The sequence below is a fragment of the Nerophis lumbriciformis genome, linkage group LG06 (genome assembly GCF_033978685.3).
Source record: "Nerophis lumbriciformis linkage group LG06, RoL_Nlum_v2.1, whole genome shotgun sequence".
Taxonomy (NCBI): Eukaryota; Metazoa; Chordata; class Actinopteri; order Syngnathiformes; family Syngnathidae; genus Nerophis; species Nerophis lumbriciformis.
Genome location: NC_084553.2, coordinates 19,471,236 through 19,498,911, shown reverse-complemented (window position 1 = coordinate 19,498,911; position 27,676 = coordinate 19,471,236). Strand labels below are relative to the sequence as shown.

Below are 27,676 nucleotides of genomic sequence, written 5' to 3'. Positions count from 1 at the left end.
TTGAAAAGGCTCTCAAATTAAGACAATCTGTTATTGGTTTGCTAAGCTAGCAAGAAGAGACGTTAGCAAGAGTACAACACACAGCCTGTTCTTATATCAGATGTTTTAGATGCACGCTGATATAATCAGATTTGTTGCTGTTATCGGACCAATATCCCATTTCAATATCAAATTGGGACAACCCAATTCTATTGTTACTGTATTTGCACCACTTTCTAGATGAAAAAGAATCGGTACAAAGTTTAAGAAGCTGGGTTTGTACTTTTCACCAAAGACTATTGCACAGTTCTGTATGAGATACACTACAGAAAACAACAGTTAAGACTACTAAGAGGAAATTAGATTGTATTCCTGTTTTCATTCTAGTTGTCCTATTAGACTGTCAAGTAGGTACATTTCTTTTAACCCCTTACCATTATTTAGCTAAAACACCTAAAAAGTATTAATCTAATGTATTTGGAGTAGAGGAATGGCTTTGGGCGTTTTTAAAAGATAGCAAGCTGATTTCATATTTATAATGCTGATGCGCAGACAAATTGTTATGCACAACTTCTGTGCTCTTGCATCAAAAGTTAACCCATCATCCAGCATATCAATGCTTTTATATTTCCATTGGCTATTTAATGCTCCAGCAATCGAATTGGATGTAGTTAGTTTAGCTGAATATGTCAGAAAAGGGACTGGTACTTTTTGGTGCACGGACATTATTGGTTGTAACCCCCTAGGAAGAAACAGGGTAAACAGTTTTCTATTAGTTGAAGTTTAGGCGTCATTTCAAAGTTCACAGTTCAGGTTGGTTTTGAGTGGCTAATGCTGCCATGCTATTTATAATCAATATTATGTAGAAACTATGTGCATCTGACAAAAATTATGCAAGTGTGCAACTGCGATTAGTTAGTTTTAATGGATGTAAGGATTGGTGTGTTCTAATTACTGTATTTTACTGGAGATCATTTACTGAATTATTGTCCGCTCAATATTACTTTTTTTGTCTGACTTTTACCGTGAGGCTTCCAAAGTGAGTGTCAATTATGTTAATGGTCCAGACTACGCTAACATTCACGGAGCCTGTGGTTACAATTTCATCCTGGTGCATGTCAGTCAAATCTCAGGGTATTGAGCTTTCCAATGATAGACGACACACTTGGGCTGGTGGTGTCAAACCCTCGTTTCGTCATTACAATAAGTGCTGGCTTACGGCTGGGCCGTTAGATCGCTTAGGGGCTTAAAAAAGAGAAGAGCCTGCAACAAATACAGTAGCTACAGTACAGTATACGATGTACAACACAGTAGCAGGAAGATGCAAACCTGTAGTAAACATACTAAACTGATCTCATGGTTAGATTCTCTGTTCATATTGATTGTATTGCTTTGTGCAACAAGTATGAGATCATATTTTTTAATTCAGACGTCCTTGAGAGATTTAACAGTTTTGGTCAAATTGGTGTAGAACTCTGTCATGCTGGAGGGGAAGAAGGAGTCTACCACAGACCGAGGGAGTAAGCCACCAAGGTCTGTCTGGAAGAAAGTGTACACCTGGGTTTTGTTGGGTTCACTGCAAATAGAAAGATGAGAGAAATTGTTGGATGACAGAAAGCTTGAAAGCCACGCTATAGTTACAAAGACATAATGACCCGTGGTACTCACGCTGATATGGGGACACAAATGCAGCCACAAGGATGGTTGAATCCCCTCACGTAACCAGACTGAGGAGGGCAGCCCTGGTGACTCACATTAGTGGCTGTTTGGAACACACAAACAGGCTGGAAAATTAGTACTTGAGTCACTTGATTTTGTAAGGTATGAATTGTTATAGTAGGCTTATTGAAACATAGATACAGAATATATATGGGGATTTGAACACAGATATTCAACGCAGAGATTCGCCTGTTTTCAGATCCTACAGCAAGTTTTGTAATCTACACAATCTTTCCCAGCTAATAGCACTACCTACAAGGGTGTGTGATTCCACCCAATCAAACTTAGATCTCATTCTCACTTCAGACCGGCTTAAAATAAAAAATAGTGGGGTCATGATCTGTGGTCTTAGCGACCACTATCAAACCTTCTGCACCCGCAAAATAGCTAAACCCAAAGCCAATGGCCACATAACAGCCCAATCCAGATCCCTTAAAAAATACTCCAGTGATAATTTCAATTTAAAATTAGATGAGTGGGACTGGTCCCCTGTGCTCGCGAGCAACCTGGTCGATGTTGCTTGGGATCGCTTCAAAACAGCGTTCCTAAAGATACTAAATGACATGGCTCCCGTGAAAACAGTCAGGATCAAAGCCCGCTCTGAACCATGGATGAATCTGCATCTATTAGCGGCCATAAAAGACAGAGACAGAAAATACTCCGAATACCAAAAGTGTAAAACAGAAGTAGATAAACAACCCAATAATAACAACCTCAAATCACTCCTTTCAACTCTAAAAAAGCAATGCAATAAATTAAGAAATAAGTCAACCAACCTGACTAAATCCTTAAAAAAAAATTACATTAACGACAAAATAGAGGAAAACACAAATAAGCCACGTGAGCTCTGTAAAATTCTCAACAACCAGCTTACCGGTTGCAGCCAAAAACTTAAAACCAGACTCACCAACATCAACATCAAGGAGGGTGACTCCCTCATTACAGACAAAATGGAGGTTGCAAGCAGACTTAACGCCTTTTTCACCAGCATAACCGCAACTCTTGTCAACAAGCTGTCCCACCACTCTGGTCCCTTTGGTGTAGAACACATTGAAGCCTTCTACGGAAAGCTGGGAGTATCCAACAATGATTTCAAATTAGAAATGGTCACAGCTGATTGAAAAATTGAGCGCGCTCCACCCAAACAAGGCCACCGGCCTTGACAATATCCCCTCCAGATTCCTCAGAGACTCTGCCTCCATCATTGCCCCAATCATCACGCACATAATAAACCTCTCAATTTCACAAGGCCAAGTACCAAAAGATTTTAAGATAGCAAGAGTAACTCCCCTCTTTAAAAAAGGAAGCAAATTGGAACCTGGCAACTACCGACCTGTTTCTATTCTCAGTTCCATTTCGAAAGTAATGGAAAAAATAGTTTATGAACAGGTCGATGGTTACCTTGCCACCAATAAACTCATGTACAAATTCCAATCCGGCTTCAGAACTAACCACTCCACTGACACATGCCTTCTCTATCTGACCGACCACATCAAACATGAGGTGGACGCGGGCAAATACTGCGGCATGACCTTCAGAAGGCCTTTGACACCGTTAACCACGCTATACTGTTGGATAAGCTCAGAGCACTCGGATTTGACAAAACCTCATCGAGCTGGATGCAATCTTACTTGGAGGTGAAGGAACAAGTGGTAGAGGTGAACGGCACCGTGTCCCCCCCCTCTCAGTGAGCTGTGGAGTCCCCCAAGGCAGTATATTGGGGCCTTTACTGTTCCTAGTATACATAAACGACTTGTCATCAGCATGCGACTGTGAATTGTTCTTGTTTGCGGATGACTCGACCCTGCTGGTATCAGACAAGGACAAGTCACAGGTGGAGAAAATCCTCAGTGCTGAACTCTGTAGAACTTGCACCTGGCTCGCTGACAACAAGCTATCCATATACTTGGGTAAAACAGAATCCATCCTATTTGGGTCCCACATAAACCTTAAGAAAGTCAATGACTTCACTATAAAAGTGGGTGACATTGTTATCACCAGGAAGGATGAGGTCACCTACCTAGGTTCCATTCTAAAGGCTAATCTTTCCTGTGATAAAATGGCAACCAAGGTAATCAAATAGGTCAACCAACGAACAAAATTTCTCTATAGAATCTCCTCTCTGGTCAACAAAAGCACCATGAAGATTCTGGCGGGAACTCTCGTTCAACCCTTTTTCGATTACGCATGCACCCCCTGGTACCCTAGCACCTCCAAAACCCTCAAATCTAGACTCCAAACATCCCAGAACAAGCTAGTCAGATAACTTCTAGACCTCCACCCCAGATCCCACCTCACTCCTACCCACTTCTCCAAAGTGGGCTGGCTCAGGGTGGAGGACAGAGTAAAACAACTTGCACTAAGCCTAGTCTATAAAATCCGCTACACCTCCCTGATACCGAAGTACATGTCAAACTACTTCCTTAACGTAAATGACCGCCATAACCACAACACCAGGGGTAGCTCTACTAACCACGTTAAACCCAAATTCTGATCTAACAAAGGTCTTAACTCATTCTCTTTCTATGCCACATCAATGTGGAATGCGCTCCCAACAGGTATAAAAGAAAGGGCATCTCTATCCTCCTTCAAAACCGCAATAAAAGTACACCTCCAGGCAACTTCAACCCTAAACTAACACCCTCCCCGGATTGTTGTTAATGATCAAATGTAAACAATCAAATGCTGATATTTTTCTTATGCCTTCTGATCTCTCTCTCTATGTCCACTACTTGCTGTACATATCCTACCAAGTCAGACCTACACTGTTTCAATATCCATTTCTCTGTTCTCAATTGTTGATGACTGATGATAACAACCAAACCTACCCCCCCGAAATTGTAAATAATGCAAATAATTCAATGTATACACCCTGATGATTATCTTGTGTGATGACTGTATTATGATGACAGTATATATGATAGTATATATATGTATCATGAATCAATTTAAGTGAACTCCGACTTAAACAAGTTGAAAAACTTATTCGGGTGCTACCATTTAGTGGTCAATTGTACGGAATATGTACTTCACTGTGCAACCTACTAATAAAAGTCTCAATCAATCAATCAATATATTTTTTTTAAGTTTAGAAATTAGTATTTTTTTTAATAAAATATAAATTTGATCCGCTATCAACATGCAAGCATTCTGACTTCCACAGATCAGTTGTGTCCATGAAGCACACAAATTAGTGAAGTGAAGTGAACTGAATGGTATTTATACAGCGCTTTTTCTCTAGAGACTCAAAGCGTATTACATAGTGAAACCCAATATCTAAGTTACATTTAAACCAGTCCTGCCTCTTTAGAAAAAATGCACCAGGAATAGTAACAGGGTTGGTTAATACACATATTGTATCTCGCCACCAGGGGGTGCCTTCTCTCAAATATTGGTATGAAACTTTACAAAGCTGCCTACAGTCTTCTCAAGAGTAAGATAGCTACCCTTGAGGTGAGAGGACTTTGTGTTTTTCTTGACAAATTGTAAATATGTAGCACCGCAGTGATTGTCTTTGATGCTTTTACACAAATATTTTGTAACAAAACAATTGTAAACTTAAAAAGTGTGAGGAGAAAGCTTTAGTAGATACATTTGTGTTAGCGAGCTAACTAGTTTGATACGGTTGGTAGCGTTGATGCAAGCAAGAAATTCCAGTTGGGGTTGGTTGCTACGCTCTCTTTGATGTTGGTCGTTTGTGATCTGTGAGATAGTCAATCAATCAATCAATCAATGTTTATTTATATAGCCCTAAATCACAAGTGTCTCAAAGAGCTGCACAAGCCACAACGACATCCTCGGTACAGAGCCCACATAAGGGCAAGGAAAAACTCACCCCAGTGGGACATCGATGTGAATGACAATGAGAAACCTTGGAGAGGACCGCATATGTGGGTAACCCCACCCCTCTAGGGGAGACCGAATGCAATGGATGTCGAGTGGGTCTGACATAATATTGTGAGAGTCCAGTCCATAGTGGATCCAACATAATAGTAAGAGTCCAGTCCATAGTGGGGTCAGCAGGAAACCATCCCGAGCGGAGACGGGTCAGCAGCGCAGAGATGTTCCCAACCGATGCACAGGCGAGCGGTCCACCCCGGGTCCCGACTTATAAATTATTAAACTATCACTATAGCATGTAGATTACATAATCAGTAAAGTGGACTAAATCCATTTCACCCATGGGTTATCAATGTTATTTATGTGAGTATGTAAATTGCTATCCACCAGGATTGCTTGTAAGGGGATGGAGGGCATTTCTTCTTCAATAATTTTCCATTGAGCAATATATGACGGGTTGCACCAGCATATCACTGCTCTCATCTGGGCTACAAAATAATAATATCGGAGGCAAAGTAAACCCCATCCTCCCTTTTGTTTGACCAATTGTAAAGTTTTGAGACGAACTCTTGGCCTTCTACTTTGTCATATATATCTTGATAGCATTTTGTCCCATTCATTGAATTGGTTTTGGTTAATCTCTATTGGCAGGGTTTGAAATAGGTACAGCAGTCTTGGCAGTACATTCATTTTAATGGAATCAATTTTAGAACTAAGGCTAAAAAAGGAATTAAGGTCCATCTTGCTATGTCATCTTTTATTTGTTTATGTATGGGTAGATAATTGTATTCTGATAATTTTGTTAGATCTTTTGACAAATTAATGCCCAGGTATTTAAAATACTCTGTTTGCCATATCAGAGGGTAACTACTTCTGATTTCCCCTGGTGGGTTATAATTATATGAGAGTAAATGGGTTTTACCTATATTGATTTTATATCCTGATAATTGACCATACAGTTCAAATGATTGCATTAATTTAGGGAGCGAGTATGTTGGGTGCCCGAGGTAGACCAAAATGTCATCCGCATAGCAGGCTAATTTATACTCTCTTCCTTTAAAGGGGAACATTATCACCAGACCTATGTAAGCGTCAATATATACCTTGATGTTGCAGAAAAAAGACCTTTTTTTTTTTTTAACCGATTTCCGAACTCTAAATGGGTGAATTTTGGCGAATTAAACGCCTTTCTATTATTCGCTCTCGGAGCGATGACGTCACATCGGGAAGCAATCCGCCATTTTCTCAAACACCGAGTCAAATCAGCTCTGTTATTTTCCGTTTTTTCGACTGTTTTCCGTACCTTGGAGACATCATGCCTCGTCAGTGTGTTGTCGGAGGGTGTAACAACACGAACAGGGACAGATTCAAGTTGCACCAGTGGCCCAAAGATGCGAAAGTGGCAAGAAATTGGACGTTTGTTCCGCACACTTTACCGACGAAAGCTATGCTACGACAGAGATGGCAAGAATGTGTGAATATCCTGCGACACTCAAAGCAGATGCATTTCCAACGATAAAGTCAAAGAAATCTGCCGCCAGACCCCCATTGAATCTGCCGGAGTGTGTGAGCAATTCAGGGACAAAGGACCTCGGTAGCACGGCAAGCAATGGCGGCAGTTTGTTCCCGCAGACGAGCGAGCTAAACCCCCTGGATGTCTTGGCTCACACCGTCCCTTATGCCACCGAAGATGATCAAGAGAAGAATATTGACCCTAGCTTCCCTGGCCTCCTGACATCAACTCCAAAACTGGACAGATCAGCTTTCAGGAAAAGAGCGCGGATGAGGGTATGTCTACAGAATATATTAATTGATGAAAATTGGGCTGTCTGCACTCTGAAAGTGCATGTTGTTGCCAAATGTATTTCATATGCTGTAAACCTAGTTCATAGTTGTTAGTTTCCTTTAATGCCAAACAAACACATACCAATCGTTGGTTAGAAGGCGATCGCCGAATTCGTCCTCGCTTTCTCCCGTGTCGCTGGCTGTCGTGTCGTTTTCGTCGGTTTCGCTTGCATACGGTTCAAACCGAGATGGCTCAATAGCTTCAGTTTCTTCTTCAATTTCATTTTCGCTACCTGCCTCCACACTACAACCATCCGTTTCTATACATGCGTAATCTGTTGAATCGCTTAAGCCGCTGAAATCCGAGTCTGAATCCGAGCTAATGTCGCTATAGCTTGCTGTTCTATGCGCCATGTTTGTTTGAGTTGGCATCACTATGTGACGTCACAGGAAAATGGACGGGTGTATATAACGATGGTTAAAATCAGGCACTTTGAAGCTTTTTTTAGGGATATTGCGTGATGAGTAAAATTTAAAAAAAAACTTCGAAAAATAAAATAAGCCACTGGAAACTGATTTTTAATGGTTTTAACCCTTCTGAAATTGTGATAATGTTCCCCTTTAATCATGATTCCCTTAAAGGGGAACATTATCACAATTTCAGAATTGTTAAAACCATTAAAAATCTTTGGGCCACTGGTGCAACTTGAATCCGTCCCTGTTCGTGTTGTTACACCCTCCGACAACACACAGATGAGGCATGATGTCTCCAAGGTACAGAAAACAGTCGAAAAAACGGAAAATAACAGAGTTGATTTGACTCGGTGTTTGAGAAAATGGCGGATTGCTTCCCGATGTGACGCCACGTTGTGACGTCATCGCTCCGAGAGCGAATATTAGAAAGGCGTTTAATTCGCCAAAATTCACCCATTTAGAGTTCGGAAATCGGTTAAAAAAATATATGGTCTTTTTTCTGCAACATCAAGGTATATATTGACGCTTACATGGGTCTGGTGATAATGTTCCCTTTAATATCTTCATTTTGTCTGATAGACTGAGCTAATGGCTCCAGATATAATGCAAAGAGTAATGGTGACGATGCACATCCCTGTCTAGAGCCCCTTTCTTTCTAGTATCCATTGACTTTAGGGCTGCAACAACTAATCGATTAAAATCCATCCATCCATCCATTTTCTACCGCTTATTCCCTTTTGGGGTTGCGGGGGGCGCTGGAGCCTATCTCAGCTACAATCGGGCGGAAGGCGGGGTATACCCTGGACAAGTCGCCACCATTGCAGGGCCAACACAGATAGACAGACAACAATTCACCCTCACATTCACACACTAGGGCCAATTTTAGTGTTGCCAATCAACCTATCCCCAGGTGCATGTTTTTGGAAGTGGGAGGAAGCCGGAGTACCCGGAGGGAACCCACGCAGTCACGGGGAGAACATGCAAACTCCACACAGAAAGATCCCGAGCCCGGGATTGAACCCAAGACTACTCAGGACCTTCGTATTGTGAGGCAGATGCACTAACCCCTCTTCCACCGTGCTGCCTCGATTAAAATCGATTATAAAAATAGTTGGCGATTAATTTAGTCATCGATTCGTTGGCTCTATGCTATGTGCATGCGCAGAGGCTACTTTTCTTTTAATAAACCTTTATTTATAAACTGCCACCTTTACAAACAGCTGAGAAACAATAATCAAAATAAGTATGGTGCCAGTATGCGGTTTATTTTTTCAATAAAATACTGGAAAGGATAGAAATATAGTTTGTCTCTTTTATCCAATTAATAATCGACAGATTAATCGATTATCAAATTAGTTGTTAGTTGCAGCCCTAATTGACTTTAATCCTAGCAGTAGGATTGCTATACAGTGCCTGTATAGTTTTAATGATTGTATCCTGAAAGACGAATTTATATAGAACTCTGTAAAGAAAATTCCAATTGACCGAATCAAATGCCTTTTCAGCATCCACGCTTATAACAATTGCTTCGATGTTTTTTCTTTGTATATGATCGTTTTTTTGTTTTTAAATCAAAGGAAGTCCCTGGACACAGGATGACTGGGGACAAACTCTCTCGTTTGAATCACACATTAAGAGTGTTACTAAAACGGCCTTCTTTCATCTCCGTAATATCGCTAAAATTTGTTCCATTTTGTCCACTGGCGACGCTGAGATCATTATTCATGCGTTCGTTACGTCTCGTCTTGACTACTGTAACGTATTATTTTCGGGTCTCCCTATGTCTAGCATTAAAAGATTACAATTGGTACAAAATGCGGCTGCTAGACTTTTGACAAGAACAAGAAAGTTTGATCATATTACACCTATACTGGCTCACCTGCACTGGCTTCCTGTGTACTTAAGATGTGACTTTAAGGTTTTACTACTTACGTATAAAATACTACACGGTCTAGCTACGTCCTATCTTGTCGATTGTATTGTACCATATGTCCCGGCAAGAAATCTGCGTTCAAAGAACTCCGGCTTATTAGTGATTCCCAGAGCCCAAAAAAAGTCTGCGGGCTACAGAGCGTTTTCTATTCGGGCTCCCGTACTCTGGAATGCCCTCCTGGTAACAATTAGAGATGCTACCTCAGTAGAAGCATTTAAGTCCCATCTTAAAACTCATTTGTATACTCTAGCCTTTAAATAGACCCCCCTTTTAGACCAGTTGATCTGCCGTTTCTTTTCTTTTCTCCTCTGCTCCCCTCTTCCTTGTGGAGGGGGGGGGGGGGGAGCACAGGTCCGGTGGCCATGGATGAAGTGCTGGCTGTCCAGAGTCGGGTCCCGGGGTGGACCGCTCGCCTGTGCATCGGCTGGGAACATCTCTGCGCTGCTGACCCGTCTCCGCTTGGGATGGTGTCCTGCTGGCCCCACTATGGACTGGACTCTTACTATTATGTTGGATCCACTATGGACTGGACTCTCACAATATTATGTCAGACCCACTCGACATCCATTGCATTCGGTCTCCCCTAGAGGGGGGGGGGGGTTACCCACATATGCGGTCCTCTCCAAGGTTTCTCATAGTCATTCACATCGACGTCCCACTGGGGTGAGTTTTTCCTTGCCCTTATGTGGGCTTTGTACCGAAGATGTCATTGTGGCTTGTGCAGCCCTTTGAGACACTTGTGATTTAGGGCTATATAAATAAACATTGATTGCTTGATGATTGATTGATTGAAAACCCTAAGGATTGTAATGAGTACTAATAGTAGATGGTAGTTTATACTTTTGTTTAGTCACTGGTATTGTAGTTATTGTATTGTTATTGACTTTGTTTCGCTCAAACAATTGTATGTATTAAATAGAAGGAGGAACTAATTTAAATATTGTGTTGACATTGTTACGCTACCGTCCTGTTTTTTCCGATTATAATTGTGATTCAAATTTGTAAAGCTAAAACATTCGGTGATTTTAAATATTTTGAAATAAAAAGTATTAGTATTGGTATTGGTAATAGTATTGGCATAGCCAATACTGCACCTGGGGCCATAATATACCAAAACGTATACCGGTATACCAAAACATATATTATGGCCACTTATAGTGCACTTTGCAAAACCGTAAATGAAGCCATACATTACTATATGTCAGCAACAAAAGGGGGGGCTAGTTTTGTAACCTCTAAACTGTATTGAAATGTTTCTACAATAATCAATTATATGTATAAATATACAAGTGTGAACGTTACACAAGTAGCAAAGCAAAACATTTTAGCTGCTTGATATTTCTGATTGATTACAAAACTTTGAGGTAGTCGTGGAAGTAAGTACACAAGGTAAGAGTCAAACTTTCACATACTCTTAATTGGATTAACCCTTGGATGCACAACCTACCAATATCTGAAACCAAATGACCCCAATTAAAATCAATGTGTTTTGCAATAAATTGGGTTGTTATTCTTCAAAATTTTTAAAACAAAGAGTCGTAATATGTTCATATTCTAGGTATTCCTCATAAAACATATTTTGTGACATGAGGCCATTTTATTTACTTTTTTCATTAATTTTAGGAAATTGCAGAGTAAATAGTGAAGTGTGAAGTGAATTATATTTATATAGCGCTTTTCTCTAGTGACTCAAAGCGCTTTACATAGTGAAACCCAATATCTAAGTTACATTTAAACCGGTGTGGATGGCACTGGGAGCAGGTGGGTAAAGCGTCTTGCCCAAGGACACAATGGCAGTGAATCGGACGGCGGAAGCAGGGATCAAACCAAGAACCCTCAAGTTGCTGGCACGGCCACTCTACCAACCGAGCTATGCCGCCCCAAAAACCAACATGTATATGCACCTGCCATGTCTTTTTTATCTATAGTTAGCTATAAGGATGTAAAAAGTTCCCAATTTAGGGACGGCGTGGCGCAGTGGCAGAGTGGCCGTGCGTGACCCGAGGGTCCCAGGTTCAATTCCCACCTAGTACCAACCTCGTCATGTCCGTTGTGTCCTGAGCAAGACACTTCACCCTTGCTCCTGATGGGTGCTGGTTAGCGCCTTGCATGGCAGCTCCCTCCATCAGTGTGTGAATGTGTGTGTGAATGGGTGAATGTGGAAGTAGTGTCAAAGCGCTTTGAGTACCTTGAAGGTAGAAAAGCGCTATACAAGTACAACCCATTTATCATTTAATTTTACAGTATTTGGAAATACTGTACCTCATTAGCTTTCTGTCATTATACAGTCTTTAGTGGATCAGATATTTCCTCTTCCTGAGTGATGAGACTGCTCACATCAGATGTGTAAGTGGGACAGTATTGACAGTCAAATTTGCATCAGATGTGTAAATGGGACAGTCAGAGTTGCAAAGAATTAAAAGTTCATATACGATTCCATAGGAACTGCTTGGTGTCAATTTCGACCCCAATTGTGGAAGAGTGGGGTAGTGATAAAAAAGTGCTATTTCTTAAAATTATTGAAAAAAACAAATGGCTTCAAGTCACAAACATGTTTTATGAGGAATACATGAAAAATGTATACATTAAAACTTTTTCACAACTTCAAAGACCTCCATGAAAAATACAATCGAAAGACCCAGATTTCCCTCGCCCGGACGCAAGTCACCGGGGCTCCCCTCTGGAGCCAGGCCCGGAGGTGGGGCACAATGGCGAGCGCCTGGTGGCCGGGCCTGTCCCCATGGGGCCCGGCCGGGCACAACCCGAAGAGGCAACGTGGGTCCCCCCTCCAATGGGCTCACCACCCATAGCAGGGGCCATAGAGGTCGGGTGCAATGTGAGATGGGCGGCAGCCGAAGGCAGGGCACTTGGCGGTCTGAATTAATGAAAATGTGTGCAAAACTGGACCATAAGTGCCCAATAGTGAAGGAGCTGGCTCGATCTCTCGGTGAGGTGGCTCGCTGCAGTCAGACACATTTTAGAAACTGTCTGCATTACTTTATGTAAAATAAATAAATCGATTATCGATTATTGACATTGACTATTCAATTCTATAATCGTCCATGTCCGAATTGCGATGCATCTAAAAATCAATTATTTCAATTATTATATTATTATTTAATTTATTTTTGTTACCATTATTATTTTTTAACTTGTTTTTTCATTTGTTACTAATTTGTATCTGGTTGTTCGTTTAAATGATATTTTATGATGAGTTTTGTCGGTACAATAAATACTCATGTTTTCAAATAAATGAATAATCGTGTTAACTGTGATTTCAATATCAATCCAAATAATTGTGATAACTATTTTTGCTATAATCTCCCAGCCCTGTCGCAAAATGTAGTACACTTGCAACTACCAAGATATAAGAAGGAAATCTAACTTTCCTAACCCCAAAAACTTATAATTGTCAGTGGATCTGGGTTTTTAGCAATTGACTATCCTGAGAGAGTAAATGTTTTCCATACTTCACTTACTGTAGGAACTTGATGAGTTCAAACTAACAACAAAAGGTGTTTATACAGTTTAACACATTTAGGGCCTGATTTACTAAAAGTTTCCGAGCGCTAAAACATGCGCAAACCTACACATACAAAGCTGACCTAATAAATGTGTGCAAAGTAGATTGCGTCTGTTAAGTGAGCAGAATAAGACGTGCAATCCATTTTGCATGTCTGTCTTCATTAATATGTAAAATATATGCCGATCATCAAAACGCCCACAATACTTGGAGGAGAAGATGGAAATATAATTATCTAGCACGTGCAATATGATTTATAAACACTCATTACCGTTTTGCAAGCACTATTTTGCGTTTTATTTAGCACATTTAAGAAGGATGCGCAAACTGACAGTTCCACGATGACTTATGGGGCACCTTAGTGCGTTTTGGTGTCTGCTGACTTTTTTTTATGTTGTTAGTTTTTTTTTTTATTTAGGAAATATTTTACTAGAATATATCATTGTGCATAATCTTGCTTTTGAGTCATTCTAGACGCACAAATGAGCTGGTGATGCGACCATGCGCACATAATTAAGTGTCAGTGTGCATATGTTTCTGTTGTCTAGACTGCAATTCAGAAAAAGTGTTACATACTACAGATGTATGTTGCTGGTTCAACACATCCCGCACAGGTAGGAGCATAAGATAAATGTGCAGCAAATGATCGTCTCCGTGTTAAAAGCCCTGTATGCATGCAAAATCCTTTAAATAAGGTGGTCTACACTACTTTACAATTGCACAACACCAACACGGCCACTCATGGCACGCGCTATTTTATTTTTTGTACTTGCTGTTTAGCGCGCGGTGTTTTGATCTTGGTAAATCATGCCTTTATTCTTCTTATTGGTTACAATTCCTGTTCACATTAAAAAAGAGCATGCCAACTAAAGATGAGACTGGGTGCAGTACATGAACATACATGATAAGAAACAAATTGCAGTCATTACATACCATTTGATGAAATGGCGCCATCTTCGTGTTGCCTAATTAAAATAACATCTACAAAGTCTCGTGGAGATATGATACCCATAGCAGCTGAGGGCGTGACAGTTCGGCAGATGGATATGTCCTGTATAAAAGTTGGATACAAATATATATTCTTAGGAACTGTGTTGAAAAAAAAGCTGTAAGCAAAATAATATAATTTCATGTATCACACACATTTGAAGTTCCAGTCTACAAGAATATCTGCATTTGGCAATGGCGCAAACTCAGTAAAATGACCAACAGAAACACACACCTCAGTGACTTGTTCCAAAAGGTCAAACTTTTTCACATTATTGTCCCAGTTGACTCTGCGTCCTTTCGGTACCGGTTTCAGACAGTCCCATACTTTCTCCAGGCTGCCATTTATGACACCCTCCCCTTTATAACTGCAGAAGAAGTTTACATAAAATACACATATTATTACACATTACTAGGGCAATGATATTTACATTCATTCATGGAGAAACAAAAAGCTTCTAAGTTCTCCGTAATCACTTCATAACATTTATTAAAGGCTCTACATGTTCATGGCATCACTGTGTCTTAATGGCTAGCATGTTGGCCTTACAGTTAGAAGATCAAGGATTTAAAATGTTTTAGTTTTGTTTTCTCCGTTTCTGAGGGAATTTCTAATAAAGCTCCAGCTTCCTCTTGCATTCAGAGGAATCTACAATTGTATAACGTAAATTGTTCATAGGTGTGAGAGCGAATGTTTGTATGTATTGGTCCTATGACTGGTGCAGGGTGTAACCCACCTCTTGCCCAAAGTTAGTGCAACCTGTGATGGGAGGTTGACCAGTATCTCAGAAAAGACTGTTCAACCCTGGAGGTTGCTGTGTGTCAGTACCATCAGACTGCATTTATTTAGGAGGATATCCTCTCAGCTAATGCATGTGTAGCATATTACAGTTTTAGTTTGGTTATTTGTAATTATGCCTATTGCTGGGCGATTATATGATCGAGATCAATTTCAGGTTGATCGCCGTGATCAGCTGTGAGCAGATATTAACTCGATCAAACATGGCATAACAGCCAATCGGAGCCGACCTTTTACCGCCCCACTTCCGGTTACAGGCTAAATAAATTTACGCTAAAATATACAGAATCATGGATTTGAACAGAATGACCGAACTTGAAGGTATACGCAGCTGAGGGCAGCAAAATAAATGACAGCTTGGAGTTATCTAGGGCCTTATGCTCTATGCGTCATCAGAATCGCGGATGGAGTCAAGGAATTGTTCGCTAAAACAGATACTACTATTAAATGCAAAACGTTGGAGAAATTGGAGTAATGTAACTGAGATACTGTTATTTTTTAGGAAAAGAGAAAATCCTGTTTACGGAGCCCGTGCACTTGACTCACACTAACCTTCATGGAGCTCGGCCAAGAGCCAGCACTCTAGCAGGCAGGCCCAGCACCCTTCTCAGGCAATCTCTGTGCCTGCCTCTGGGACACGCAGCCACTTTAAACTACGAAATTAACCCCAAAATAATGAGGTGAACAGGTCCCAAATTACCTTTACATGTGAAGCGATATTTTACTTTTGCAAATTCGATGACTAATTTTTTAATTAAATTAAGCTAATTAAAGCTGTGGGACTGCGATGAGGTGGCGACTTGTCCAGGGTGTACCCCGCCTTCCGCCCGATTGTAGCTGAGATAGGCTCCAGCGACCCCCGCGACCCCAAAGGGAATAAGCGGTAGAAAATGGATGGATGGATGGATAAAGCTGTGGGAAAAAACACACTAGTGCTACTCCTCCCAATGCTAGCCAGTTGTGGATGCAACCACCAATTAAGTTAATGATAACTTGACAGCTTTCAATACAATATACCATATTGTGTTGGTATAATAACTGATGCATCCTTGTGTGTGCTTTTTTCTTTAACTTGAAAGCATGTAAACTCAAATGTATTGGTATTTGGTACATTGTTATGTTGTAGTGCCTTTTCTTATTTACCTCAAATTTTGGACTATAAGATGCTACTTTTTTCCTAAGCATTGAACTCTGCGGCTTATAAAACGGTGCGGCTAATTTATGGATTTTTTTTTGCCAATGGCCATAATGTTTTGTGTTTAATAGTTTTCATTAAACCCGAGCACAGGACTGAAATGGTTTGTTATTGTTTGTGCTATAGCGCCAACTTTTGGATTAGTGTTGCCTGTTAAAAAATGTACTTCCTGTTTTAAAGCCTTGAACCGAAAGTATAACTATCCATAGCGTTTTTACTCAAAACTATTCTTCATTCATCACTCCAAGCAACATTTGTAAGTTTCACAATTTAATAAACACAATTCATATTTACTAAACCGTCCCATGTGTGATGTCTGTAGGAGTGTTTTCATGCATATTTGTACGTGCTATCGTAATGAAATGAAGCTAGCGTTGTTAGCATTAACTATTATGCTAACTAGGGATGTCCGATAATGGCTTTTTGCCGATATCCGATATTCCGATATTGTCCAACTCTTAATTACCGATACCGATATCAACCGATACCGATATATACAATTGTGGAATTAACACATTATTATGCCTAATTTGGACAACCAGGTATGGTGAAGATAAGGTCCTTTTTAAAAATAATAATAAAATAAGATAAATAAATTAAAAACATTTTCTTGAATAAAAAAGAAAGTAAAACAATATAAAAACAGTTACATAAAAACTAGTAATTAATGAAAATTAGTAAAATTAACTGTTAAAGGTTAGTACTATTAGTGGACCAGCAGCACACACAATCATGTGTGCTTACGGACTGTATCCCTTGCAGACTGTATTGATATATATTGATATATAATGTAGGAACCAGAATATTAATAACAGAAAGAAACAACCCTTTTGTGTGAATGAGTGTGAATGAGTGCAAATGGGGGTGGGAGTTATTTTGGGTTGGTACACTAATTGTAAGTGTTTCTTGTGTTTTTTATGTTGATTTAATTAACAAATAAAAATAAAAATAAAAATTTTAAAAAACGATACCGATAATAAAAAAAACGATACCGATAATTTCCGTAATTACATTTTAAAGCATTTATCGGCTGATAATATCGGACATCTCTAATGCTAACACATCTACAAGTGTCTGTGTTAGTATTATTAACTTACAATGACATTCTTTTTGTATTGTTTCAGTTCCACAAATTCTTCTAATTCACCAAAACATCACTGTGGAGGTAATGAGTCTGTTTGGCTGATTGGAAAGCTAGCTCCCGCAGCTAGTGGGTCCATGACAATGACTTATGTTGTGTTTGATCAGCCGTTTTACTGCCATGTTACAGACACCATTTGGAAAAAAATTAAGGTAAATAAATAATAATAATAAACATTTACAAAATATTTCTGTGTAAATAACTAATTTCACAACGTTTATAACTGCGGCTTATAGTCCGGTGAGGCTAACAAATGGAAAAAAACCAATTTTTTCCAAAATTTTGTGGGTGCGCTCTATAGTGTTATAGACTATTATTTACTCAGTATGTTAATAAAATGTACTAATCCCTAGTTTATTTGTTTTTAGTACAGATGCTTTAAAACTGGCAGTTTAAAAACAACGCAAGAAATTGTGATCTTAATTGAGATCTCATGATATGAAAAAAAATTGTGAACTTTTTTGCCATATTGCCCTGCCCTAATTATAGTTATTATTCTCAATATTTTGTGTACAACATCAAAGGATTTTTATAAATCTAAATAGGTTTGACATTTGTTTTTAACTGCAGATGAAATCATGTCATTATATCAATCATTAATCATATGAATAATAAATAAAAATATGAGGTTTCTTACACATTCCCTGGGAATTCAGAGGAAGGACGCCATGAGACAACTGTGTCATTCTGTGGGAGACAAGAAAGAGATTTAATGATTTCTTAATTTTCTGTATAGCGCCAAACCACATTAAGGACACATTTCAGTGTTTTCCAATTAGACATGGAAACAACAATTATACAACAATGTAACGGTTTCCAAACCATACAACATTTTCTGTTGTTCCGTTTTTGCAATATAAGATATGATCTGTAGCCTTCCCTCTGCACACAGCTTTGCAGGCTGTATGATGGCTAAAGGAGCCGAGTCCCCCGAAATGTCCCCCTGTTGTTTTTCCAACTTCTATTCTCTCTAATGCTAGTGCTTTATGTTTTTCTTCTGCACTCCATTATATATATAGGGTTGCATTATTAAGTTTATCAATGTTTAAAACATGATTATTATTCACAATTATTCATTGTGTTAGGTAAAACGTAGTGTTCCGTTCCCATAGGTCGGCAATCTAATTGTGGTAATGAGGTCCAGGACATAAGGGGAGGGGGTACATGAACGTGACGTCATCATGTAATTTGTAATAAAATAGTCTAATAAAAGGGCTTAATAAACTTTATCTATTTATTTTTAAAACAAACCTTTTGCCTGCTTTTTAAAAGTGTTAATATCACCGGCAATCACCCTCATTTACTTGTGACAGCTAAAATCAAGATCGTGATTGAAATTAAAGTTAAAGTTAAAGTACCAATGATTGTCACACACACTAGGTGTGGTAAAATGTGTCCTCTGCATTTGACCGACCCATCCCCTTGTTCACCCCCTGGGAGGTGAGGGGAGCAGTGGGGAGCAGTGGGCAGCAGCGGTGCCGTGCCCAGAAATCATTTTTGGTGATCCATCCATCCATTTTCTACCGCTTATTCCCTTTGGGGTCGCGGGGGCGCTGGAGCCTATCTCAGCTACAATCGGGCGGAAGGTGGGGTACACCCTGGACAAGTCGCCACCTCATCGCAGGGCCCATTTTTGGTGATTTAACCCCCAATTCCAACCCTTGATGCTGAGTGCCAAGCAGGGAGGTAATGGGTCCCATTTTTATCGTCTTTGGTATGACTCGGCCGGAGATTGAACTCACAACCTACCGATCTCAGGGCGGACACTCTAACCACTAGGCCACTGAGTAGGTTCTATAATAATAGAGTAAATTCTATTGGTCGTGCAGCCGTAGTTGGGGCGATTAGTCGACTTAAAATGAGTACCTTGCGTCGAACAAAGATTGCCACGCACGGAGATCCTTTACCGCCCTGCTGGCCTGCACTGCGCAAGAGGTCATGGAGGATGCAATTTTCCTTCTCAGACTTGCCAACTCAGTAGAAAAACTACACCGACTAAGTTCTCGTTTGATACCATCACACGTTACAATTTATTTTAGAGAATGTTGAAACTGCAATGCTGCGTTATTTACAATACCATTACATCCCTACTTACAAGTATTATCACTGGGAGACTGGAGAACGAGGCTAAAAATGCGACACATCGAGTAAGAGAGCAGCTTTTGACGAGAAAACATGCTTATGCTAAACTAGCTTGAATCGACAGAAAAATAAATGCTTACTTAATTGTAACAGACGTGTAGCGTATTTTCCGGACCATAGGGCGCACCGCCGATGGATGGTCTATTTTTGATCTTTTTTCATATATTAGGCGCACCGGATTATAGGGCGCACTGCCGATGAATGGTCTATTTTTGATCTTTTTACATATATTAGGCGCACCGGATTATAGAGCGCATTAAAGGAGTCATTTTTTTTTTTTTTTTTTTAAATGGAAAACACTTCCATGTGGTCTACATAACATGTAATGGTGGTTATTTGGTCAAAATGTTGCATAGATTATGTTTTACAGATCATCTTCAAGCCGCTTTCTGACAGTCGCTTCCGGATGTGCCGTTTTGTGGGCGGTCTTATTTACGTGGCTCACCTTCGGCAGCGTCTTCTCCCCGTCATCTTTGTAGTAGCGGTGTAGCATATATATATATATATATATATATATATATATATATATATATATATATATAAAATATCATTGCAGATTAGACAAATTGCCTTTTCCTTACATTGAACAAAAAAAGTCATATGTCCCCTGATGTTTGAAAACTCTGCACTGAGTCTATTTTATGTTTCCGTCATTTTTTTCCCTCTTGCACTAATTGACTAATTGCACTTGCCCGACACTGCGACGCGAGCGTGATGTCGACACGTTATCGATGGAAAAATGCATTTTTAGACAATATGATTTGCCTGAGCAACCAGGAGACCCCAAGAGTAACAAGCAGTAGAAAATGGATTGATGGATGGGCTAGAAAGGACAGATTTAAAAAATAATAATAATTGTATTTATTTTTTACATTTTTTTTTTACTCGGGACTACCCGCAGGCCGGATTTTGGACGCTGGCGGGCCGTATCTGGCCCGCGGGCCGTAGTTTGGGGACCCCTGGTGTAAAGTGTAGTACAGGGTTTCACATAATGTAATTTATCGTGGCTGCCCCCCACGGCACAATAAAAGCCGACACACCTTCAAAATTAGGGTTGAAAAACAAATTAAAGTAATATAATGTAATGTAGCCTCCAGATGAAGTCACACAAAGCCTGACTCTTTTTCTAACTTTTTTTTGCCAATCTTATGCTAACAGGTGGCCCAATTCCAAAATGTATTTCCTTCTGTACAAACACGTTCGTCTCCGTGCTTCACTACCAGAGACACAACAACAATATATTCCTCATTCTCTGCCAATCCCCTTTCTGAAGCGGAAGCAGCATGTATGCGATGTGGAAAGTCTTTAATATATCCAAGATATACACACGGTAAGCAATCTACAAAATGTGCAATATACAAATATTACGAGGACGGTGGCAGCTTTTAAAGGTGAACTGCTCTTTTTTGTAATTTTTTCTTATCGTTTACAATCCTCATGTAAGACAAGCACATATATCTATTTTCTTATTTTTATGCATTCTAACTAGTAAATAAATGTGAGCAAAAGACCGCTGAAGAGTTTTACCTAAAGTCTTGTCTGGATTTATTTTGAAGTGAAATTTGTCACACCAGTCAGGCAAATTTCACTTCAAAAAGTGACATTTTTTGAGTGAGGAAAATTAGTTTCCTCACTAATTTTTGCATTGGCATATATAAATGTGAGTGTGAATGTTGTCCGTCCATCTGTGTTGACCCTGCGATGAGGTGACGACTTGTCCAGGGTGTACGCCGCCTTCCGCCTGAATGCAGCTGGGATAGGCTCCAGCACCCCCGCGACCCCGAAAGGGACAAGCGGAAGAAAATGAATGGATGGATGGATTGTTTCTAGTTGTTTTTAAAAAAGAAAAAGCCATTTAAAGGACTGGTGAAATTTCTACAAACTTGAAAAATTCTAAACAAAGTACATTGTACAACAATTGAAAATATTTCAGAATGATATAAAATATATGTTAATACTTTGTTTTTAAATGTAGGTATACATTGTTGAGCCTTTTTTAAAGAAAATCATCATCATAGCAGATTATGCAATGACGTCATGGTAACCACGCGTCGAGTCGTGGCCCCACCGCCACAGGTATCTTGGCAATCCAGGGGAAACTCTGCATCTCTAACTGACACAAAATGTGTTTATGAGCGAGGTCAAGCCGTAACAGCAAATTTGTGACAGGCTCTGACAAGTAAGAAATACTATGTAAAACATTGGCCAATTTTTTATAAGACTGCAGGTGTTCTTTCTGGATCAGTGCTCACATGCCTAGGATTGACACTGCTCACTGAGGCAAAAGTGTTCGATATTGACCATACAAAAAAAGCAAGTTTAGATGTACTTTTTTCCTGTTGGTACACTTCTGAAAACCCTTCTCCCAGACAGATTATTGTCGGCAGCTAACATTAGCATAGTGTGAAACTGATGCTGCTGCTTCACACACAACACTATCGATTCTTGTGTGAAGCCAAAAAATGTTTGAGTAAGAGATGTATCAGCCGAAACTGTCAGCAGATAAGAGACATATCTTACACAAAACATGTAAAATGCATACATTACAAAATAATAAAAAAAATATCTAATTATGACAGGATTTTTTAAAAATAATGTTTTATATAATCACATAAATTAACATAGTTACAAATAAACACAACTCTAACAAATATTTACATTAGGTATATATGTGTTTAATATATATAGGGTGTCCACAGTCTCTTTAGAATCTAAAAAATGAATTATAAAAGCAATTAATGAGATCTGTTGTAAACATTTAAAGGGGAACTGTACTTATTTTTGGAATTGTACCTATTATTCACAATCATTATGAGAGACATAACGATGGATGTTTATCATTTAAAAATCATGTAAAATAACATTTAATATTTACATATTTTGACGGCACATTCATTTAAAAAATGGATCACAGCGTTTGCTTTTTTCATCACCAATCATTACTCACTGCAGACTTCATAAGAGCCAACAAACATAACACATCACTTACTGTATAAAGTCTGCTGTCATTAGGATGCCGTTTAGATGAAGAACGTCTCAAATTCCTTGCAAAGAAACGGGGTGGGGGGGACAAAGCGTCTCTTCTTGTTGTTCTCGCCAGTTCCGTGTCCTAAATGGCTGACAAAGACTACGTTTACACTGCAGGCCAAAGTGGCCCAAATCCGATTTTTTCCGAATCTTGATTTTTCCAGCTGACAGTTTAAACTGCAAGCAAAATGTAATCTTTATCAGACTTCAGTGTAAACAAGCACAGGCCCCAATGTGGCCCAAATGTAGCCTTGACGTGACTTGCATACGCAGTTCGATAAAGTAAAAACAAAGGAAGTTGACCGGATTTGATGAGGAAGGAAGTCGCTACTACTACTACTACAAAATAAAATTAAAATGCGCCACCATAGATATGGTCACCACACCTTAAAAATTACTGGGTATATTTAAGGAGAAAATAATCTAAAGTAATACAATGTATCAATGGATATACATAGTGTAATACAGCGTTTCTCAAAGTGTGGGGCGCGCCCCACTGGTGGGGAATAGAGACATGACAGGTGGGGCGCGAGGAACGGGAGGGAATTTCACTTTAATTTTTTTTTTTTTTCTTTCTTTTTTTTTACTATGCTTTCATTTTCTATACACACTGTAAATCACTTTGTGATTCTGTCTGTGAAATCCGCTATATAAATAAATGTAAATTACTTATTTTTCCTGTAGGCTTTAAATTTCTAGGTAGGAGCAAAAGTTTGACAGACATAGCAACAGTAACTAATGGGGGCGGGGCTAAGCGGAACAAACTTGACGAGACAAGCGCAGCAAAATGAAAAGCTGTCCCACTGTCAAACGACACAGTTACGAGACGTATATGCGACATTGCAAGTGATCTTGAGTAACAACTCGGAGACAAATGAAAAGAAAGTCGTTTTGCTTTACAAGTGGACAAAGCTACTGACAGCAATAAAGACTGCCTGTTCATCACATACGTCCGCTTTGTGAATGGCGAGTCACTGTGCGAGGATTTGCTGTTTTGCAAATACATCAAAAATAGAGCCTCTGCTGATGAGCTGTTCAAGATAATGGACAGTGTCCTCAAAGAACACGACCTTAAATGGGAAAACTGTGTGGGCTTTTGCTCTGATGGCGCAATGACCATGGCAGGGTCAAGAAACAAGCTGCAGGCTCTAATAAAGAGGGTTGCGCCAAATGCGCATTGGACACACTGTGTCATTCACCGGGAAGCACTCGCGTCAAGGCAGCTCAGCCCCGAACTCAAAGAGGTTTTAACAAATGTGAGCGTGGTAAATTTGATCAAAACACGACCACTGAAAGCGCGACTGTTCTCTGCACTGTGTGAGGAAATGGGAGCTGATCATACAGCCGTGCTGTTTCACCATTCTTGCCAACCTTGAGACCTCCGATTTCAGGAGGTGGGGGTGGGGGGCGTGGTTGGGGGTGGGGGCGTGGTTAAGAGGGGAGGAGTATATTTACAGCTAGAATTCACCAAGTCAAGTATTTCACATATATATATAAGAAATACTTGACTTTCAGTGAATTATATATATATATATATATATATATATATATATATATGACGGCGTGGCGCAGTGGAAGAGTGGCCGTGCGCGACCCGAGGGTCCCTGGTTCAATCCCCACCTAGTACCAACCTCGTTGTGTCCTGAGCAAGACACTTCACCCTTGCTCCTGATGGGTGCTGGTTAGCGCCTTGCATGGCAGCTCCCTCCATCAGTGTGTGAATGTGTGTGTGAATGGGTAAATGTGGAAGTAGTGTCAAAGCGCTTTGAGAACCTTGAAGGTAGAAAAAGCGCTATACAGTTACAACCCATTTATCATTTATTTGTATATATATATATATATATATAAATAAGAGAAATACTTGAATTTCAGTGTTCATTTATTTACACATATACACACACATAACACTCATCTACTCATTGTTGAGTTAAGGGTTGAATTGTCCATCCTTGTTCTATTCTCTGTCACTATTTTTCTAACCATGCTGAACACCCTCTCTGATGATGCATTCTGCTTCGTCTCCTTGTTGTGTGCGCAGTTGTGCACTGCACTCTCTAAAAGCCCTAGATGTTAATGTCACATATGCATGTACATTAGATGGCAGTATTGCCCTGTTTAAGAGTGTCACAACATTGCTGTTTACGGCAGACGAACTGCTTTACGGTAGACGAAAACGTGACTGCTGTTGTTGTGTGTTGTTGCCGTGCTGGGAGGACGTTAATGAAACTGCCTAACAATAAACCCACGTAAGAAACCAAGAACTCGCCCTCGATCATTCTACAGTTATAACGTGATTGGGCAGGCACGCTGTTTGTATTGTGGGAAAGCGGACGTGAAAACATGCTGTCGACACGTCACTCAGGTACGCCTGAATTTCCGGAGATTTTCGGGAGAAAATTTGTCCCTGGAGGTTTTCGGGAGAAGCGCTGAATTTCGGGAGTCTTCCGGAAAATCCGGGAGGGTTGGCAAGTATGTGTTTCACAGTGAAGCAAGGTGGCTCTCCCGGGGCAAAGTGCTGTCACTTGCCCTGTCTTGCCAAATGCATAGCTCCTCCTTTTGTTTTGCAAAGATTGCAAAGTGGCACTTTTATTTTATTTTATTATTTGATTTATTATTGAACTTGATGCAAGTTATAACACTTTTATTTGATTTATTATTGAACTTGATGCAAGTTATAACACTTTTATTTGATTTATTATTGAACTTGATGCAAGTTATTTTATTTATTATTGAACTTAAATGTGCAAGTTATACCAGGCAGCACGGTGGCACAGGGGTTAGTGCATCTGCCTCACAATACGAAGGTCCTGAGTAGTCTTGGGTTCAATCCCGGGCTCGGGATCTTTCTGTGTGGAGTTTGCATGTTCTCCCCGTGACTGCGTGGGTTCCCTCCGGGTACTCCGGCTTCCTCCCACCTCCAAAGACATGCACCTGGGGATAGGTTGATTGGCAACACTAAATTGGCCCTAGTGTGTGAATGTGAGTGTGAATGTTGTCTGTCTATCTGTGTTGGCCCTGCGATGAGGTGGCGACTTGTCCAGGGTGTACCCCGCCTTCCGCCCAATTGTAGCTGAGATAGGCTCCAGCGCCCCCCGCGACCCCAAAGGGAATAAGCGGTAGACAATGGATGGATGGATGGGCAAGTTATACCACAGCTGCACAGTTATTTTATTCATTATTGAACTTGATGTTATTTTATGTTATTGAGTTTGAATGTATACAACTTGATGTTACTTGATGTTCAATAAATTTTAAAATGTTAAGCTTGGCATTAGCGTTCTGTTGGGGCGATGGGGGCAGGTGGGGCTTGAAAACTCCCCCTTGTCCAAAGTGGGGGATGACAAAAAAAGTTTGAGAACCACTGGTGTAATATATTTGGGAGGGTTCTAATCTTTTTATGGCTGTTAAGTAGAGGAGGCATGGACATACTGTAGCTTTATTTTTCAACTCACATGTAAGCAAATACGCCACAGCGTCCATTCCGGTCCTTCAACAATCGCTATTTCTTCTAAATCAAAATATGTAGTCATTTATTACATATAGCCTATTTGTGCACTGTTGAGTAGCGATGCACCGAAAATTTGACCTTCAAAAAAAGACGGCTCACCGAAACCAGATGTTGGGATGAAGTATCTACTTCCGCTGGTGGGCTGCGTCTTTCCCCGCGTACATAAACGGCGTAGCTCTCCCAAAGATGACATAAAAGTCACACTTGGATTGCATTCAGGTCGCATTGCCGTTTAGACTGAAGTCACATTTGAAAAAATTTGATTCCAATCGGATTTGGACTACCTCCTGATGTGGCCTGAATCTGATGTGAAAAGATCAGATTTGAAACTCTTTGGAGCATCTCGACTGGCAAAAATAATCTGATTTGTGTCACTTTAGGGCAAAAGAAATAGAGTAAACGGGGCCAAAATGTACCAACTTGTTGGAATACATCCTCAGCCATCTACTTTCCAGGTGAGAGGCATGATTTATGATCTCCAATAAACTTCAAAAGAGCAGGGAAGGAGGAAACAGCAGACCACTCAATGATGTAAGCACAAGGACATACAGTCGTGATCACATCGCCACTGTAAATAGTTTGCCTGCGTTAGCGTGATATTGTTATCAATATCACTAAAACTTGGAAATATTCAAGCCACGAAATGTAAATTGAATATTACTGGCACTTTTTGAATGGTTATTTATTGGATTTTATGGGCGGAGTAAAGGGTCCTACCATTGGCTCCGCTGTAAGCACTTTTATTTATTTTGGTTTATTTAATATTTAGAATGCACCAAAAAAAAATCCATCACGTCTTTCATAATGATTGTGAACGACAGGCAGAATTCCAAAATAAGTGTTGTTCTCCTTATATTGAAGCTTTCAAATGTGTATTCAAAATGTAATTATAAAGACACTGTATGGACAACCTGTATATTAAGTTACAAATAACAATATAAATAAATATATAGTTTATGTACTTGTATAGTATATGCATTTTTGCACAAGTGTTGATTATTTAGGGACACTACTTTAGATATAATAACACTTGAACTTGCCGGTTCTTACACTGTATCCATACCACTGTTCAAAAAGTATTGACGTTGGTTGCAGTGTCAGGGAAAACATCGTAAACTTACCGATTTCTTGCAGACCTTCCACCCAGATGCATCGTCCCTGTAGCTCTGCAAACACTCGCCCACCTCCTTTGCCTTGTGTTCATAGTCCATGACCGTTTGAAATAACTACACTGTAAAATAGCTTCCTTACGAGCGTATGCTTTGCTTATAAAAAACAACTAAAAAAACAACACTACAATTCAGTGTTTAGTGTATTGCACGTATGTAACGGTTAACGTAGCCGAATGGGTTTTGCTCAGGTGAGCATATTTGACAACCCCTCGACTAGCATTAGCTCTAAACTAGCATTAGCTATAATGAATGAAATGTGCCATTTCTGACCTACCAGCGGCTAAGTAAGAACCGAGCAGGACTCTCCAAAGGTCCAGGCAATGTTCAGTAAATAACACACATCGTGAACACAGCTACCTGTGTTAACTATCCATATTGCTCTGCGATTACGGCACGTACCGAATGTAACGTCACCAAATGTGTTGGCTTTTCTTCTTCTTTGGTTTATTGGC

General features: G+C 39.9%; 1 protein-coding gene across 2 annotated transcripts; it reads right to left on the bottom strand.

The window, feature by feature from the left end:
* Positions 1–1,385: 1,385 nt before the first annotated feature.
* Positions 1,386–27,676, bottom strand: stard5 (StAR related lipid transfer domain containing 5). 2 transcript variants are annotated; one of them, XM_061963863.2, is made up of 7 exons: positions 27,174–27,676; positions 22,507–22,626; positions 18,013–18,062; positions 14,476–14,608; positions 14,187–14,304; positions 1,648–1,741; positions 1,386–1,555 (listed from the first exon to the last, which is right to left on the bottom strand). In XM_061963863.2, exons 1-7 carry the CDS (start codon positions 27,261–27,263, stop codon positions 1,405–1,407), a joined length of 756 nt encoding a protein of 251 aa, XP_061819847.1. In that variant the 5' UTR covers positions 27,264–27,676; the 3' UTR covers positions 1,386–1,404. The 2 variants fall into 2 exon arrangements, with proteins under 2 accessions (XP_061819847.1, XP_061819848.1); XM_061963864.1 differs by lacking the exon at positions 22,507–22,626.